Source organism: Crocodylus porosus, unplaced genomic scaffold (assembly GCF_001723895.1).
Source record: "Crocodylus porosus isolate Cpor-Errol unplaced genomic scaffold, CroPor_comp1, whole genome shotgun sequence".
Lineage (NCBI taxonomy): Eukaryota > Metazoa > Chordata > Crocodylia > Crocodylidae > Crocodylus > Crocodylus porosus.
This window is the reverse complement of record NW_017728943.1, coordinates 36,884,918-36,902,417: the sequence shown is the minus strand read 5'-3', so window position 1 is coordinate 36,902,417 and position 17,500 is coordinate 36,884,918. Positions and strand designations below refer to the sequence as shown.

General features: G+C 37.6%; 1 protein-coding gene across 2 annotated transcripts in view; it reads left to right on the top strand.

Annotated features, from left to right (window-relative positions):
• Nucleotides 1-17,500, top strand: part of MEIS1 (Meis homeobox 1) — a 123,408-nt gene that overhangs the window by 29,786 nt on the left and 76,122 nt on the right. For both annotated transcript variants that reach the window (XM_019549157.1, XM_019549159.1), the window contains exon 7: nt 700-811. In XM_019549157.1, the coding sequence (XP_019404702.1) occupies nt 700-811 (112 nt within the window). The remainder of the gene's footprint in view (nt 1-699; nt 812-17,500) is intronic.

The following is a 17,500-nucleotide window of genomic DNA, read 5'->3' as shown; positions in this document are numbered from 1 at the left end:
CCTAAGAATTTAATTTACAGCCAATTTTTCCTATCTGAATGTTACTTTCAAATGCACCCAGTGATAAGAAGCAACATCTGTTTTCTGTTCAATAGTACAAGAAGGCTCTGCATGGGGCTGAGTGTACACAGTCTATGTGAAGCCATTGTTATTCTCATTTCTTTTTTGTCCTAATGCCTGGTCCATTTGCCATATACCATCCGGCAAACAGCTGACGCATATTGGCTACTATGGACCCAGGCCTGATTGTGAGTGAAGTCTTTAAGCTCTTCCTTGTTTGTCTTCTGTGGAGAATCCGAGGCCTATATATATTGCACTGTTATAGACCACTACTCTCATTTTGCATTTGTAGAGTAGCAGACTGCTATGCCAGAGGGTTTGTCGATGCTAAAAATATAGTCGGAATCAAGTGGCAGTGTATCTCTCTTGCTTCTCCCCCCTCCTCTTCCCCCCTTTGCCTGGAATGTTTCTGTTTTCTGTGGTAATAAAGCATGTGATTACTTATACAGTAACCATATTCCATAGTATATTATTTTAGCTCGGGAGTAGGAATCTGACAACTATAAATATTTTTTGATTAATTTTGCAACCCTTTTTAAATGATTGTGCATCAATTGCAGTGTGCTCTTATTGAAATTAATACATAGAATGGAGGGATACTTGTTTTTAACCCAATGCTTTCATCCTTATACCTTGCAGCCTTCCTGGAACAGAGATCATGATGACACAGCATCAACACGTTCTGGAGGAACACCAGGGCCCTCCAGTGGGGGGCATACATCACACAGTGGGGACAACAGCAGTGAACAAGGTAGGAAAGTAACCTTTCTATTTTTTAGAGCACTGTACACTTAGTAAAGATTGGTCATTTTTCCTTCTGAAAAGAAGGAAATGTTGAGACACTAGGGCTTGGTGCCCAGCATTGTCTATCCCCTTTTTGACACATTTTTTCATCTTCTAGTAAAAGAAGTTGGCATGTTTATTTCTTAAATCCTGCCAACAGGCACACGTTACAACAACATATGTACCAGATTTGCAGTGTGTTTAATAAAAATAAGCAACTAGATTTTTTTTACATCAAAATGGGTTAAAAAAAGAAATCTTCAAGAGCAAGTATAATTAAGACTGCAGAACTGAATGTTAATATTTTAAAGATGCTATTGAAACTCTGGTCAGTGCACATTGCATGAAATACAAAAAATAAAAGTTAGCTGGCACATTGCATGGAATCCTAAGCAGCACTTTTTACCCCTCTATGCTGGTTTTTTTTTTTTAATGCAAAAATGTTTTATTTGACAGCCAAGCCAAATGCAGTAATTGACTTAACAGAAATAGTATGAGACTAGTTTGCATTATACATATTTGAAGTAGTACAACCTACAAATTATTAACACTTTCTTCTAAACTCAAAGTTTTGAAACAAAACTGAAGAGTTTTAAAGAGAAGTTGTTTGAATGCTTTCTACTTTTTTTCTGATTGGACCAACTGCAGTGGATTTTGTGTTAATTTAATGCAATTAAAAATTGAAAAGGAACTTTAATCTGAATATAAAAGGGAGTGCTTTATTGAAGTTGACTCTGAACTCACAATAGGTATATACTTTTAAATCTGGTTTTATGATCATGTTTCATTCGAGTGCTGTTAGACAACAAAGGAATTGTGTTTCCAAAAAATGTTGAACAGTACTGATTAGAATTGCAAAGCCTGTATTTCACAGGATTTGTTTTTAAACTAAAACAGTATATTTTAATTTTTTTATACACGTTGATGTAGCTTATATTGTGAATAACATCTCTTTATAGAATTTTAAGTATTTGAGACACTTTATTGTTTAAGGAAAAGTTGCTGACTTCATCACAAGTATAGCCTAGTAAAATGGGGCCTGGAATAGTAAACTGTTGCAGAGCTGAGGCAGAAACTGGTAACCTTCTGACCTCTGACTTTTACTGGAAAATGATATGCAACATAAATTCAAGGGGCCTTTTTTCTTTCAAGTATGTATACATGTATATTATAATGTTGCCGGTCGCAATGCTATAGTTAAGGTGGTGTCAGCATGTTCATTATAACTCCCTATTTTCCAGCGTAAATTTTAAAGTCATGGGGGGTTATTTTAGGGCTGTCTAAGACACTGAAAAATATTCTTTGAATTGAAACTTGTTACTGGAGGCTTCTTGGCCAAGACTGAAATACTTGTTTGTTAAAAGGGTGTATTATGTGTGGAAGAATCCTGAGAAGACTTGCAAAAGTGCCCAAGTGATTTAGGGGTCCAAGTTCTGTCAGTTTTCAGTGAGACATGAGCTCTTAAATCCCCAAGATGCTTTTGAAAACCTCTACCTAAAAATAGGTTTGTTTTTTCAAAATGTAACATATTAGCTTGTAACATGTGTCAGTCATTTCTGATATTTAATCGAGTCAGCTGACCTAGACAAACATCTCCCTGGCTGGATTATTCCTCATGGCTCAGTGATTTGCCTGTCATTCAAGGCAAGGTGAATGTTATACAGAAAGAAAGTAACAATTTTCAAAAGTGCCTGCACTTAAAAGTCCCATTGTATTTTGATAGGACTAGGACTCCACAGTCACTTCGGCACTTTTGAAAATTTTACCCAGAGTATATAATGAACTTTAATGAAACTGGAACTCATGATGCAATAGTTCTTTGTAAAAGGAATACTTTTTTTGTCAAGAGGGATCATTGCATTACGCTTCTGGAAAGAGGGAGCCAAGTATTCACAGAAACTATTTGGTCTAGGCAGCTCTACTTCACGTACCTAGTAATCACAGAGGGCTTTGTCTGGTCTCCATATTGGACTTGATTTGCATTTGTTGAAGTGAATGGTGAAACTCCAATTCAGTTATGCTGAATCATTCCTAGAGACTCTTGAGTACACTGGAGCAGATCCAGGACTGTTGTGAGAACAAGATTCGGGGACTGTGTACACCAGTGAACTTGAATTCTACAATGGAAGTTCTTGTACCTACATGTTGTGTTTTTTGAGGAAACTCAGGACAGGAAAGAAGAGTCAGGCGCTGCTTTACTAACTCTTAAGCTATGCTGTGTGTTTTTGCTTTAAAACTCCAGCTCTTAGAGGCATGTGATTATGAGGAGATCCCAGATTTTATGAGAGAGATAGAAGTAACTTCCTGGCCTTCATGGCTGAGGGGAGAGAAAAGCTGCAGAGCAAAAGATTCAAACACCTGAAGACAAATACCAACATGATTTATTCTGTTTAAATCTCATGATTTGTAAGTCAGTCTCATGATTTTAGCGGGGGTGGATCCAAACTTAAGGTTTTTGAACATTTACATTTGGGCAGCAGTGTGCTGAACCTGGATGTGTACCATTTCATTGGCTGTCCTCTTTGTAATAGCAAGATAGGGAGCTACTGCAATATTGAAGATGCACCTATGATATGGCAGAGCAAAGGACAGAAAGGGAAGGATTCTATCTCCTACCCATGCCTTTATGGAACAGAGGATTTGGACTGTATAACTAGTATTGGGTCTCTTAGATGCATTTATAGATTTATATATATATATATTTTTCTCATTAAGGCCATCTTTCAACAATATAATATGCAATTTAAAAAATATCCAATATGATTTTTACTATAAAGCATGAAATAATTAAAACCTATCCCTCCCTGATTCTCCGTTACTTAGGTTCTCTGCCCATGCCCTCTTAATATTAGAGCACATACAGTATGAAGCATAATCCTTGTTCTCATTTGCTTTAGTGTTCTATATCAGCTGCAAGATCTTGATGCAACAGGCTGGGTTGTGACTAGTGTAAACATTATGGCATGAGGTTTTTTTAATGTCAGGGTTGGGTTTTTTGTTTTGGCTTTAAACAAAAAATTGTTCATGCGGTCCCAAACACTTTTCCAAATGGTTAAATTATATATAACAGACGAACTCGCAAGGCAGGATACTATGAATTCATTGACAGAAACTTTCCTCTTGTATCTGGAAGTGAGTCACCTGACACCCATATGCTTAGGCATGTGTGTTTGGTGTGGGTTTAATAGGGATACATAATTGTGTGTGCTACTAAAAAAGTATCAATATTTCATTTTGTTCAGGCCTGAGACCAGGTTCAACATGGTTTTCTAACCTCAAAATAATTGTTTTTTTTAAGGGTACTTGGGCTTGACAGACTTGACCTTAACTTAAATGGTTCCTATCTATGCACAGGCATATCTAGTCTTATTGGAGTCATTATACTCTATTACGTATTTTTGCATTTTTTATTTTAAAAAGAAAGGATTTTTTATTTACATGGTACATCATTGCTATTTTAATCGTTGTAATAGGCACCTTGTGTAAGTTATCTATTTGCAAAATATACCAAATGGTTTCCTCTAAAAACTGGTGTGCTGCTCTTTCGTTTAAACATTTTAATGTCTGCTTTTCAGTGTGAATGTATTTACTTGGTAGACAGTAATGACTCCTGGCTGTTATGATCTATTGTGCAAATCCTTATTTAACTGCTAGGGAGCTGTTATGAAGTTTCATGTCATGGAACAGCAGGGCAGGTTATTACGTAGCATTTTGACACAGTCTCTTATAATGGCTCGGTATTGTGACAGTTGTACTATGGAATAGTTATCATATGGGAATGCATAATGATCTTCTGAGAAAAGTTTAGGTATCTCTGCTCTCATCACGGTGTAATGCCTTTTGTCTTCTATTTTCAACTGCTAACAATTGCTGCCTAGGTTTTGTTTAATGTAATATGAATGCTAAGCAATCCATTTGCATTGCAGAAAAATAGCTTACAAAAACTCTGCCTTGAAAAGAAACCAAAACCAAAACAATCCAAAGCCTGTCTTTAGGTATAGTTCTGCAAAGAGAAACCTATAGCAGTAGCATCCCTGATTATCTTTGATTCTGTGCTCTAATTTAAGAAGAATTGTATTTTTGGTTTGAACTTTTTGGGTTTTTTTATTTTTTGAAGGAGATTCCTCAAAGACCTTGTGCAGGCAGCTTCTATCCAGCATGAGCTTTTTAATGTCCATATTTAGCTATCCAGTGTGTCTAAAAATTTATCAATGCCTCCTTTTTTTTGTTCAGGCCTGAGACCAGGTTCAACATGGTTTTTTAACCTCAAAATAATTGTTGCTCTTTAAAGCAGTGAGTGGAAAGCAATGATATTTCTTTATAAAAATGTATCAATAGTCGCAATGTTTTTCTGGCTTTTGTATGAGTTCAGGCAACCTATAGGCAAAAGGCAATTCCATTTATTATTGAAGGGAATCTCAAGGCAGTTGTTTCAAGCCCGTGAAGCCAGCAGGCAGAGCTGGATGAAGGGGGAAAAAAGGGCCACATTATGTTCCAGATGACTGAGCAACGATTTATATACCAGCTCGCCTTTTTACATGAAGAAGAAAAGTAATAACAGCACAGACCCAGGCATTTGAAACAGTCAGATGTCTGATGACTAATGGGATAGGTGGGAAGGAGCTCTCTGATTGGATGTCTTAATGAGCACATTTCGCACAGAGTTTGGGCTGCAGTTCCCCTTGACCTTTGCCCTTTATTGACCGAACTGACACTTCATTTTTCACATACTTCCAATTATGGCTCAGCTTAAGTGTTGCCCTGCCTCCTTTATTTCTTTCCTATGGACAACTTGAGAGTGGTTGAGGCCACGGAAGATATTTTAATTTGAAAAACTACCATAGCAATTCAGGTTTAGGATGTAATCTGAAACTGCTGTCAGTCTGCAGTTTGCCTGTTGAAAACAAAAGTTTTAATGTTTCTTGTTTAGTGTGTGTGTGTGTTTTTACAGGATTTTAAATAATACAGAGGTTTTGTTAGAAACCCACAAAAACTGTAAACTTAAATATAAAGCAAAACTCCTTCTTTTGAATCTGATGTTCTATTGGTCCAAGTGGTTTGAATGATGTGTATTTGTTCATGCTCACTCGGCTTTTTCTCAAGAGACTTCTTGTAGCACGATGCCCTGAAATGTACTTTGACTAACACTCTCTTCATAGACCAGAGAAAGCAAAACATAATTGTGACTACAGTTCTCAAGCCGTATACCATTGTGTAGCATCATTTGTTGTTTTGGTAATGTTTAATGTGTAAATGCAAATTAAAGCGCGGCTGCGGTGTGATGGTTTGAGGGAAGTATGAAAACGATGCCATGAAAGGAAGAAACAGGTATAATGAAGATTTGGAAGGCTTCTTAATCTGTGGCTACCTTTTCCTTCAAGAGATCTGTGATACAGCTTGCTTAACATGCATGTTTCTGCATTCCAGATTAGTGTACATAACAGAGATTTGTTTTAAATCAGAAATGTGTTCAAGTTTGTGGTTTTACTTTTTGGCTTACCCACAACATTTCAATCGTATTAGTAACAGCCCAAAAAGAATACATTCTCAGCTTGGGCAGGTGGGTTGTTTAAAAACAAAGCAAATGTTACTATTGCTAACCACCAGCATGGTGTCACTGGCATGTATTCTGCTGCAGACTTTGTTGCATAAAGTTCACTGGAATAATAAGCAGGCCTGTCACCTGTGTACTAGACGTGATTGCTTTGCATTTAAATACATGGAAAGTATATCTACAATTATTTACCTCCAAACAGAGGTCCCTAAATCACAGAAGTATTTATCTCAAAAATGTATGAAGTATTAGCTACTTTATTATGTAGCCCTCTGGCATAGTAATAGCATGGCATATTTTTACTATAATATGGTAATAAAAGAATATGTAAAAGGCAGACAAAGGTTCTGTCTTTTCAGTAAGGTGACCCCTGTTACCAAGTAACTGCTTTACTTATGAGCTTATTAAAAACTCAAAAAATGAGCTTTTCATACTTCACAGGCATTGATGTGAAAATGAGCTGTCCTGTGAGTAGTTTTCTTGATCATTTTTAGAACAATTGATTAGCCAAAGCGCTGCTGTCATTAGTTGACATTGACTGATAGCAATTTGTCACAAGCTCCGAAGGTCAGCCAGACAGTGGAAGCCTCGGCTTGTCTTTGATTGACCTTTACTGATGCCATTATCATGCGATTGGTTAGACTAGATGTGACCCTCAATTGAAAAAGACAGGGCATTAGTCAAGAGGGGCTGTTCCCAGTATTTTCTGGTTATTTATATGTTGTGAATCTTGAATTAGGTCTAATAGGCTTGGTTTTTAAAATAGGATGTATCAGTGTTATCTCAAAGGCTGTGCTCTTTTTTTCCCCTCTGAAGTGTCCCTGTGCATCTTTCTTGGTGTAAAACAGAAACTTTTTTTTGTCACAGGAAAAACTCGAACTGTTGGTTTGAGTTTCCAGCTTTTTCATGTATGTGCACATTCTTCAGCTGCACCAGAATTATTTTTATCTCCCCAGAATCATGTTTTATTTTTTAACCGTGATTGAGTAGTTGAGAATTATGCTTATAATGACATGATGTAAATTCATCATTCAGCTTAAAGCCAGAGGGCGTGAAACTATTTTTTTTTTTTTGGTCTTGTCAGTCTTGTTTAGCTGTTGGAGTTATACTTCAACAATATTAAAAGTCTCAGCAGTTCAACTGCATAGGGTAAAATTTTCAGTGCAGTGTGTTGTTGTCAATTTCTGGTTTTGCATATGTAGCTTCATGCACGAGGGTAAACATCTACCTTGTTTAATTTTAACAGCTTGCAATGTTCTTCATAGGCTCTGTCTCATTATTTGACTATTATGGTCATATTAGCCTTAAATCCTTATTAACTTTATTTACTTTGTTTAATTTGTAGGTAGCATAGTCATAAACTAATTTTTTTCCCCGTGTAAAACTTTTCTCCCACTCCCCTTCTAGGGCAAACTTGAATTTCTCAATGTAACTAATAACTTGTTTTTCAGGTCAGCCCTCCTAGATAATAAGCATTCCAAAACTGCCACACATATTTTAGCAGATTTTAACATAAATTTCAAATGCTGCTTAGGAAAAGCCTCAAACAGAGAGAGGAGTCACTTACGTAAGATGGCAGATTCATCAGTTCAAAACTGTGGTCATAACTGGAAGGATGAAATTAGGAAATCTTACTTTTGGAGATGTTTACATTTAATGTGGCTATGAAAATAGACTATCTTTTAATTCAAAGCCCTTAGTCCTCTATTTGGACTAACTCAAGGGAATGGATTTTAGTAGCAACAATTATATAAAAATTGTATATAAATTATATATTATATAAAAGAGGGGGGTCAAGACATTTCTTATAAGCAATTGTGGGAGTTCTGACATGTTTTGGGAGATGTTTAGAGTGATTTTTATTTTGCAGGATAGGTTTTTTCCCTGTAAATTTGGGCCTGATGTTTTGAATTAAGGTCTTCTCACCTCCGAGGTGGCACTTATGATCTCAGTATTTGGGTTTATTGTCTCTTCTTAGTCTGCATACACAGCCTGTGCCCACATCAGTGAGAATTGGGCTGAACATGAGGGATAGTATGTGGCTCTTGGCCTGAGTATTTAAAATCCTATAAATCAAGTGTATTTAAAAAATAAATTCATGTTTTTTGGGTTTTTTAATTGGAGCAAGGATGTTTCAAAAGCTGTGGCAACAATTTTAGAAAGAATAAAGGTGGACAGAAACACAAATACGTTGTGATGGGTGATAAGTGTTGCCTGTGTAATGCCTTTTTTCTATTTAAATTGAAATGGTAGAATATTCAAAAACTAAAAATTGTCATTAAATGCAGAAGCAGTGGGAATTCTTTTTTAAGTCTATGGGTCTTTGTTAATGCTGATATGGATTTGTTGGGAAAAAGCCGAGAGCAGGCATAGTTCATATTTTCTCACCCTTATTACCCCAATGGTGGGAATTGTTTGACAATATTCATTCAAATTTGACAGGTGATTGCTTCTATAAATGAATGCACTCAAATCATAATTGTTGCAACAGAATTGTTTGATTACCAGGCAGTAGCCTCTTTCTCTGTGATAGCTTTTGGATCACCTGTTTGCTGAGAGCATTTGACAGTCCTTATGTTTATTACCCAATTGAATGTCAGTAGCAATTGCAGCTAAAGATAAACGAAAATGCAAGTACTTGTTGACCTTGACTTTTTTCCACAAGATATTGGACTTGATGGCTCTATTGCTGTTGAGCTGATAAGAGTTATAAACAGTAGTTTAAGGAAAATGTTTTATTCCCAGAGGAAAATACCATGTTGCTGTGGGAAATGGCATCTGACTAGTGGCCTTTGCCAAATTTACTTGGTTCACCTTCATTTAGGCTATGGGAAAGTAAAATAAAAATGTCCCTTTTATAACTTCAGTATCTCTGTAAACATGAATATGCTCTTTGTAAAGTTTAGCTGACAGACCACATAAAACAAGCAATGGGGACTCTTAATTCTTCCTCATTTCTAATCTGTTTCAGTATTAGAATGATGAAGAAATGTTTTCTTCATGTATATTCTATGGGAACCTCTTTGGGCTGTAGATAAACATGAGTGCAGCTGTACTTCCTCAAGCTGTGATCTCAGGAATGAGACAGACAGGTTTAGCTCTGCTAGTCTTTTGATGGGAAGACCTCTGAGAAAAATGCTGCAGAATAGGTTGGTGCGGATGCAGTCAGTGGCATTATTCCCTGTGGCTAGGGACTGACATTCAAAAAGCCTGAGCCTGAATTGATTCAATCTTTGCAGGTTAGTCTAACCTGGCTAGGCTGAATCAGTTTGTAACCATACAGACATCCTTTCTGGACTGAGAAAATGCAGGCACATGCCTGCAGTGGCTCAGGCTAGAAGCTGGGGGGCACTACAGCAGTCCTCCCTTCCCTTTCCAAGTGCTGAACTGAGGGGTGGCATGGCCAGGTCCTTGCAGGATGCTCTGATTAGGGAAGGGTCCCCCCCACTCCTCACTGGTCAGCAGGAGAGCCAGCAGGGGTTTACACAGCATTTATCCCCCATTCCCAAAACAAAAGGATTTCTCATTAGTTCGAGCTCTTCTTAAACAACTTGTTCTAAGGTAGGAGGGACATTACCAGCTACCTGTTGATTAGCTCCAAAGAGCCCTAAACTTGTCCTGTCTCCATTTGTTGGGTCTTAGACCATAGCGAGCATGTGGTATGCTAGCTAATGCTGAGAAGTGTCTGTGTAAGGCAGAGGGGACAGTGATCTGTGCTTAGGAGGGAGTTGTGAGGGGAGGGAGACAGGTAGAGGCCTTCAGTCTGGGAAACAGAGAGAAGTGGCCATTCCCGCTGTGAAGCAGAGAGCCCTGCCCAGCCCAGAGAGCATGCTGAGATGTTGGGAAGTTCTGATTTAAATTAAACTAGGAAGGGGTCTGGGACAGACATTGCATAACTGGTTTGACCCCAATCAGTTACGTCTGATAGTACATTCAATCAGGTTTATCTCAAACCAGTTTCAGCCATTTTCAAACTGGTTTATGTACACTGAACATCTGTTCTGTTACAGGTTTAAACCAGTTTCTGATCACTTAAACTGGTTTATGTGTAATCTCTGTCCCTAGCCCGTGAGTCACTTCTGGACCATTTCTGTAGAGTTTTGTATGGTACTAGTGCCATTGGATTTGTTGTCCTCCATATGATATAACTTCACCATTTGTGATACTTGAAGGTCCCTTGCAAATTTTCATAAAAAGTCAGGTTGTTCACTGTGGGTTATTTAAGACAAAAGTCACTGCATGAATGCCAGAGATAATTATTGTGGTGATAGAGACAAACTCAAGCCATTCTAGTGTCAACAACTGCTCCTATAAAGAGCATGCTGTAATTAGAAGCTTGTTAAAAGCACTGCATGGATCTTTTCCTAGTGTGTCCTTTCCAGCCACTGTCTCATTTTATGGTTTCTTTATAAAAGAAAATTTAAGTTTGCCTAGTGAAAACATTGCCATAAGATTTGGGTGCCATCATTTCAGAAAGAAGGAAATGAATAAACCTATAGGCATAACTTTATTCGTGAAAGAAATTGAGGGCTTCTCCCCCAAGATTGCATAACATTTTCTGTATAATTAAACAGTCTTTGTTGCTTTTACTTGGAGAATAGCATGTTTGCAATGTTGTACCTGCTGCAGTTATATATCAGCAGAGATCATTTATTGCTGGCCTGGCAATCCAGTGGTTCATGTCATTCCAAATACCAGAGCAAGTGTTCTGTTTTTTTTTCTCCCTTAGCTGGGATGGCCTAGGAATGCTGTGTCTTGTTACTCTGTTTGGCCTTTGAGTAAGGACATCACCAGTAGAGTGCTTGAATGGTTGTAAGATTTCTTAGCCATTCACATTGTTTCTTTTTTCAGAGTCTCTTTGCTCTTCCTCCTCTACTTATCTTTTTTTCTTAACCATAGCTTCCCTTCATGTCCATCCTCCTTCCCTCCCTACCTCAACACACACCCACATCATTACTGTGCTTGTGGATGGTCTGGGTAATTTCCCTGCACTTTCACTTGTACTAATAGCAGCAGTAAAATGAGGGCTCCAGAGATTGTAGTTACTTTCACCCTGCTGCACCTCTTGTTAGCTGAATGCTTGTGGAAGAAGCAAAAGGAGACAAAACACCATATAGGTATGGGATCTGGGGAAGTTGAGATAGAAGCATAACAAGGAGGTGCAGATATAATGCAAATAAGCAACAGCAACGGCATGGGGGTGGGGGTTGGACTTTCCATCTGGGACCATTCACCCCTCAAACCTTTTCCTTTCCATGTCTGCTCCTGTGTGTGGTAAAATAATGACTCTGAACCTGATGTCTGTTCACTGGGGACGTAACACATCCCTGTGCAGAAGGCCACAGAAGACCTACTAGTATGCATCACTTAAGTCCTCAAAATAAGGCTTCAGTGGGACTTAATTGATGCATAGGCCTTGTATCTCTCTGAGTAGCAGTTTGTGCCACCCTGCACATTCAGGACTGGCTAAAAATATTCCAGGGCCTACTTACTATTGATAGGCTTCAGAAGGAGACATAGCTCAGCTCTGTCTTGTCACTAAATGCAGGTCACCATGAAACAAAGCTTGTGGAGTTAGTGAAAAGTAGAACAGAGGATATGTCTGAATAACAACAGCACCCCCAGAGAAACACCAACAACATGTAGGTACCTGGGAAATTATCACCCTTGAATTTCACATCACTCACAGCATATTTGAAGTATTTGCACATACCACTTTGTAACCACGGGAGAAGCGATGCTGCTGCAAGTATTCAAAAGGCCAGTCCACTTAAGCATAATGTTAGGTTGCATTTAAATAGAACATAGTTTTTAAAATGCTGTAGATCAGACTCGAGTAGCAAGCTTCTCCACCCTTGTTCTTAAATAGCAAGAAATAAATTCAAGACGCCCCTTCTACAGCTGGTAGAAGAGACAGCCAAGAGGGGTGGAAGTATCGTGTACCCATTTACACTTTCTCACTCCTCCATGGTGAAAGTAAGGGATGTTCCTGGGGAGGGTTTGGGTAAAAAGTAAGGTCAATATTCCTCCCTTGTGTTCTCTGGCCTAGAATTGATTATGTCTTCATTTGTTCAGAAACATTTATATATGGGGAAGCTGTAATATATAAACATGTCTGTTTCAAAAAGCAAACAAAATTCTGGAAGTAGGACCAGAATTTGTTCCTAAATGCATTTTTCATAACAGGTAAATAACTAGTACACTTTATTCACAGGTCACTAGAGATAAGTTACAGAAATCCTTGAAAGTGAGTTTATGTATCTTTTTTCAGTGTTGTTGAACCTGTGGTGCTGCGAGTGCTATAGTTACTATGGCAAACTTGGAGTATGTGCATGTATGTGGTTCTAAATACGCAAGCTTTGGGAGTCCTTAAGTTTACATGTTTCATAGCTGTTTGATACAAGTTTATCAGCAACATTGACATTTGTTAATAATCACTAATATATCAAAAACAAGCTGACTTCCTGTGACTTACCAAGTTAAAGGGACAAATAGGGGCAGTAGAGATTCAGTCCAATACAGGTTAGCCATATTTTCGGAAACATTTAGTAGAACTAAAGGCAGAGACCTGAATGGCAAACAGTGGGGAGGAAGAAAGGGAGAAGTAATTGTAAAGCTCTAGTAAACTTAAACCACTGACTCTATAGGTGCTTTCTGTAAAGCTAATCCTGACTGAGTTTTTAGAAGTGTTTGATGAGCAGATTACATTGACTAAAAGGGGTGTCAGCTAAAAGGGGTGTATTACTTGAACCTCTTTCTATTGTTCTGCTTTTGTCATTGGTTGCTCTGCAAGCCTTTGAAGGCCTTAGTTCGTAGATGATTTCTCATTCAAACACTAAGGGCCAGATCCACAAAAGTATTTAGGTGTCTTCACTTTCATTAATTTCACTGGGAATGATGATGGATTAAATAGGAGGCAGGTACCTAACTGCATTTGTGGATCTGGTGTAAATCCTTCTTTTTATTTAGTTGTATATTTCTTTAATTTAATCCCAATGGGTTAATTTAATTCCCACCTAAAAATTGCCAATAAGAGGGAACACAGCACGAACAGGATATCATTAATAAAACTTGAATATTGTATTCTCTCTCAAGCATAGCATTTAAAGGTACAGCACACAACAAGATTCATTTGTGTACCATGACTTTCTCTATAAAGTATTTTAATATGGATTAGGATGCTGTATACAAATCAAACATATTGAATTTGTGTTTATTACTAATACATTCATTTTATTTACTGCTGGAGTTGGTTTAGGTGAAATGGCTATATTAATTTAAAAGTGCCTCTCAGGTTGATAAATATAAACTTAGTATTAAATATATTAATACTTTAATCAATTTGCTTGAATACTGGAGGCTAGCCAAGGGTGGAATTGAAATTGTATTAGTTATATCATACTGGTCTGAATACAGCATATAGTGCTGCAAAAGCATTGTGCTAATTTTAGCTTACAAAGAGGATGAAGATAAACGGCCTACTGCTAGTTTGCCATATGCTATCCTGGTGATAATATTCAAGTGCAAAATATTCTACAGAGAGTCTTATTGTTTCAGTAAGACAAAACTGGAAAAGAGTTAAGCAAATTTCTGTTCAGTAAATGCATATGGAATAACAAAATAAAACAAATCTCAGATGCTGGTAGATGAAATCTGCTAAATTTATTTTGATTTTATTGGCTTTCATGGGAGCCAACAATTTGTTTTGGTGTATATTTGATCCAATTTTGTCTGTTTCTCACATGTAAATCTTAAAATCAATCTAAATAAAAATTGATCTCTTTCTGGGAGGCAAAAATATAGTCTGAGCTGCTTTAGAACTATTTAAAAGGCTGCTGTCTTTTTACGTCCAGTCAAAAATAAAGTTTCTGCTCAGCTAGTTTTTAAAATGGTATCCTAAGAGCCTTCTGCTTTCCTTTTTAAAAAAAAAGACAAAATCCATTGCATTTCCATATTTGGAGGATTCAACTTCTACAGTTTCACTTAAGAGTGTTTGACCTCTTTCCTTGTCATTGAGACCACTTCCCTGTGAGAGGATGGATAGTTCCTGCAAAACTGAGAGAAATCCAATGTGGATAGAAGAGCTGTAGCTGAAACAAACTGTGGTGCAGGCTTTAGAGCACTGGGTGGAAGCTTTGTGTTAACAACTGGTGAAAAGCTTGACATTTAAGTGACCTAGGTCAAACAAACCCCCAAGTGAAGAGTCCTGTTTTGACATGGATACCTGTTTGGTGGGAGAGGGAGATAAAATGTGGGGGAGGAAGAAAGATAAAGTAATTCTGTTGACCTGGGAACTTTCAATTATTAAAAGTTAACAAACGGCAAGAATAATGAAAAGACCGGCAATATTTACATACTCCACATTTGCATCACAGAATTTCCAGAGGGCTGTAGTAGATAATAGTAAATTTACTTTCATGAACTAAACCAATCTTAAATATTGATGTGGTAGATTTCATTTTACAATGTGGAATAGTGCACATGCTTGGAAGTGTAATATGACACTGGTTGTAACTTAAAGAGTTGAAGAAATGGACTAAGCTCCACTGATGAAAACATTTGATAAACTGTAAAGTAAATGAGATGGCTATAAGAGATGGCCAGCCTACTATTGCTGTCTCTATAATTTGCTTTTATAGGAGGGTTCACAGGACCAAATACATTTTAAGTAAATAAAAGCAAAAAAGTATTGCTGGCCCATATCATGGCAGCACACATGCTCACAAGTCAACTTCATCAGGAAACAAGTTAGGTTTGTTCCATACCATTTCCACTGCATTTTTATCTCTCCAGTTCATTGTTTGCCACTAAGTACTTAAAATTCCACTTTCCAACTAAAAGCTTCCTGTTTCTTACTTGCTAATTTTGGTTTGCTTATACATGAATTCAGATATCTATCAGGAAGGCTGTTTAGGAAGGAAAAATAGTAAGATGAAACAAATTTTCCAGCACAAATAAAATTATAGAACTTCACTATTTAAGTGTATTCAGCTCCAGGTACATTCAAAGATTTTTTTCCCCAAAATTCTCAATGACAAAAAGTTAATATATAGAATGAACCAACTTATGAATTCTCTTAGAAGTCAGACTGATTTTTCTGCACTGAGTTATCTTGGGGGGAAAATGGAGTAGATATAGTGTACCTTCAAGATCCTTGCTCTATGTGTATGCTGTATATATACTGTATGTACTTCATGCAAGTTCCAAAGCTAATAGTATGTGTGTTTATTTTACCTACTTTCATTTTTAACCTAATTTGGGTATGAAAAAAGGCCACAGGGCATAAGAGAATGTTAGAAGCTTTAGGTAAAGAAGGTCATATACCTCTAGTTGCACCGTGTTCTTTTCAAATATGTCTTTAAAGACTCAAGTCTTTACAGATGGAATGTAGAGTATCAGAATTAGAGACTCTGTGCCTCTTATTCAGAGTGGATAGACTGTCTGTGTAGGGGACTATGCCCCTTCACAATTCCTTCATGCCATTGATTTGATCATGACTGGATCTAGGATTTTGAAGGGAGGTGCAGATGGTGTGGCACCTTAACTGGAGAAAAATTGTTGTTATATATGATAAAGAGAAATTAGACACTTTACCAATAGTGTAGTGGGCTAGAACTTTATTATTCAGTTTAACATCAAAGCAAAAACCAATCTAACTTTTAGAATGTGCATTAATTTGCTTGGGTATATATAAAATTTAAAAAGAAACACAAATATACATAAAATAGTCAAAAGATATTGTGTCCTTAGTTCTGTAGTCATTATAGTTAAATATACATCACATATTCAGATTCATAAAACAAAATCTAGCTGTCTTGAGCATCTTGACAGTGCCTCCAATTCTTTACTGTCGGTCATTTTACACTAGACATAATATTACCACACCTGGGTTAAAGTTTTTCACTAGAACTAAAACCAGTCTTCAGGGCTGTGAAATAGAAAGACATTACCAGGAATAGTTAAAAGATAGCAAAATTTGAGAAGAAAGCATAGTTTGAAACATCAAGACCATTAAAAAGGATAGAATGTTGCCATCACCTGCCGAGTGGAGAGATTAACAAGAATTGGGAAACTGATAATAAGAAAGTCAGTTGACTCTCTCAGTACTACCTGAATAGAAATCCTGCTGCTTCTCCCAGGCAGTTGGTGTTAAAGTTTGGGTGGAGCAGAATTCAACTGCACTGTTCCCCCCGGCCCCTGCATTTGATACAGGTGTGGGATGAGTAACTTGCTGTTTGACACTGAGTACAACTTTAATCTCTTCCCTCCATTTCCTAGGATTACTAATAAAATGTATGAGCCAAGCATGAGATTTTAAAAAAATAACATTTGGGTTCTTTGTATTGATTGTCTGAGGGTCCTCCCTTTAACTCCTGCTCATGAGACAATCTTTGGCCTGGCCCATAACCTTCCCCACCTCCTGCCCCCCAGGTCTAGAGAAAGCCGGAACCACCTACATGGCTGTCCTCACCTTTTCCCGCTCTCTAGCTGTACTGTATTTAGGGTTGCCAACTCTGAGTGAAGTTATTCTGGGAGATTTTTCCCCCCACATGACGTAATGCTATTATTGCATTGTTCAACCTGTTCACAATATCAATCTCCCAGATTGCTTTCAGCAGTCACCAGGAGATCAATGCCAATTCCAGAAGACTCCTGGTCAGTCTGGGAGGATTGGCAACCCTAGCCATATTACTTATAACATAATGTTTGCTTAGAGTTCATAGTAGGGTGATGCGGGTTCTCTTAGTATCTTCACCATGTCCTGTTTGTGCTCACCTGAATCCCTGGGGCACCAAACAGTCTACTGGGGATAGGAAAGGATAGATCTCCTTTCTGTATGGAGGAGTAGGGTTTTAGGTATGACAGACTCTTTCTGTCTTCAGACCTATTTGGTTAGTGCTTCCTTTGACTATGTCACCAACTACCTTGCCCCCATCATGAGTGTGGTGGTTATGGTAAACTTATTTCATGGAGAGCATATAACAGAATTAAAGTGGCAGTGATTTCTGGATTTGAACCACTTCCCTCTAGATGAAAACGCCCTATATCCCCTTTTTATACTTGACTTGTTGGTAGATCTAGTTAAACCATTAAAAAAAAAAA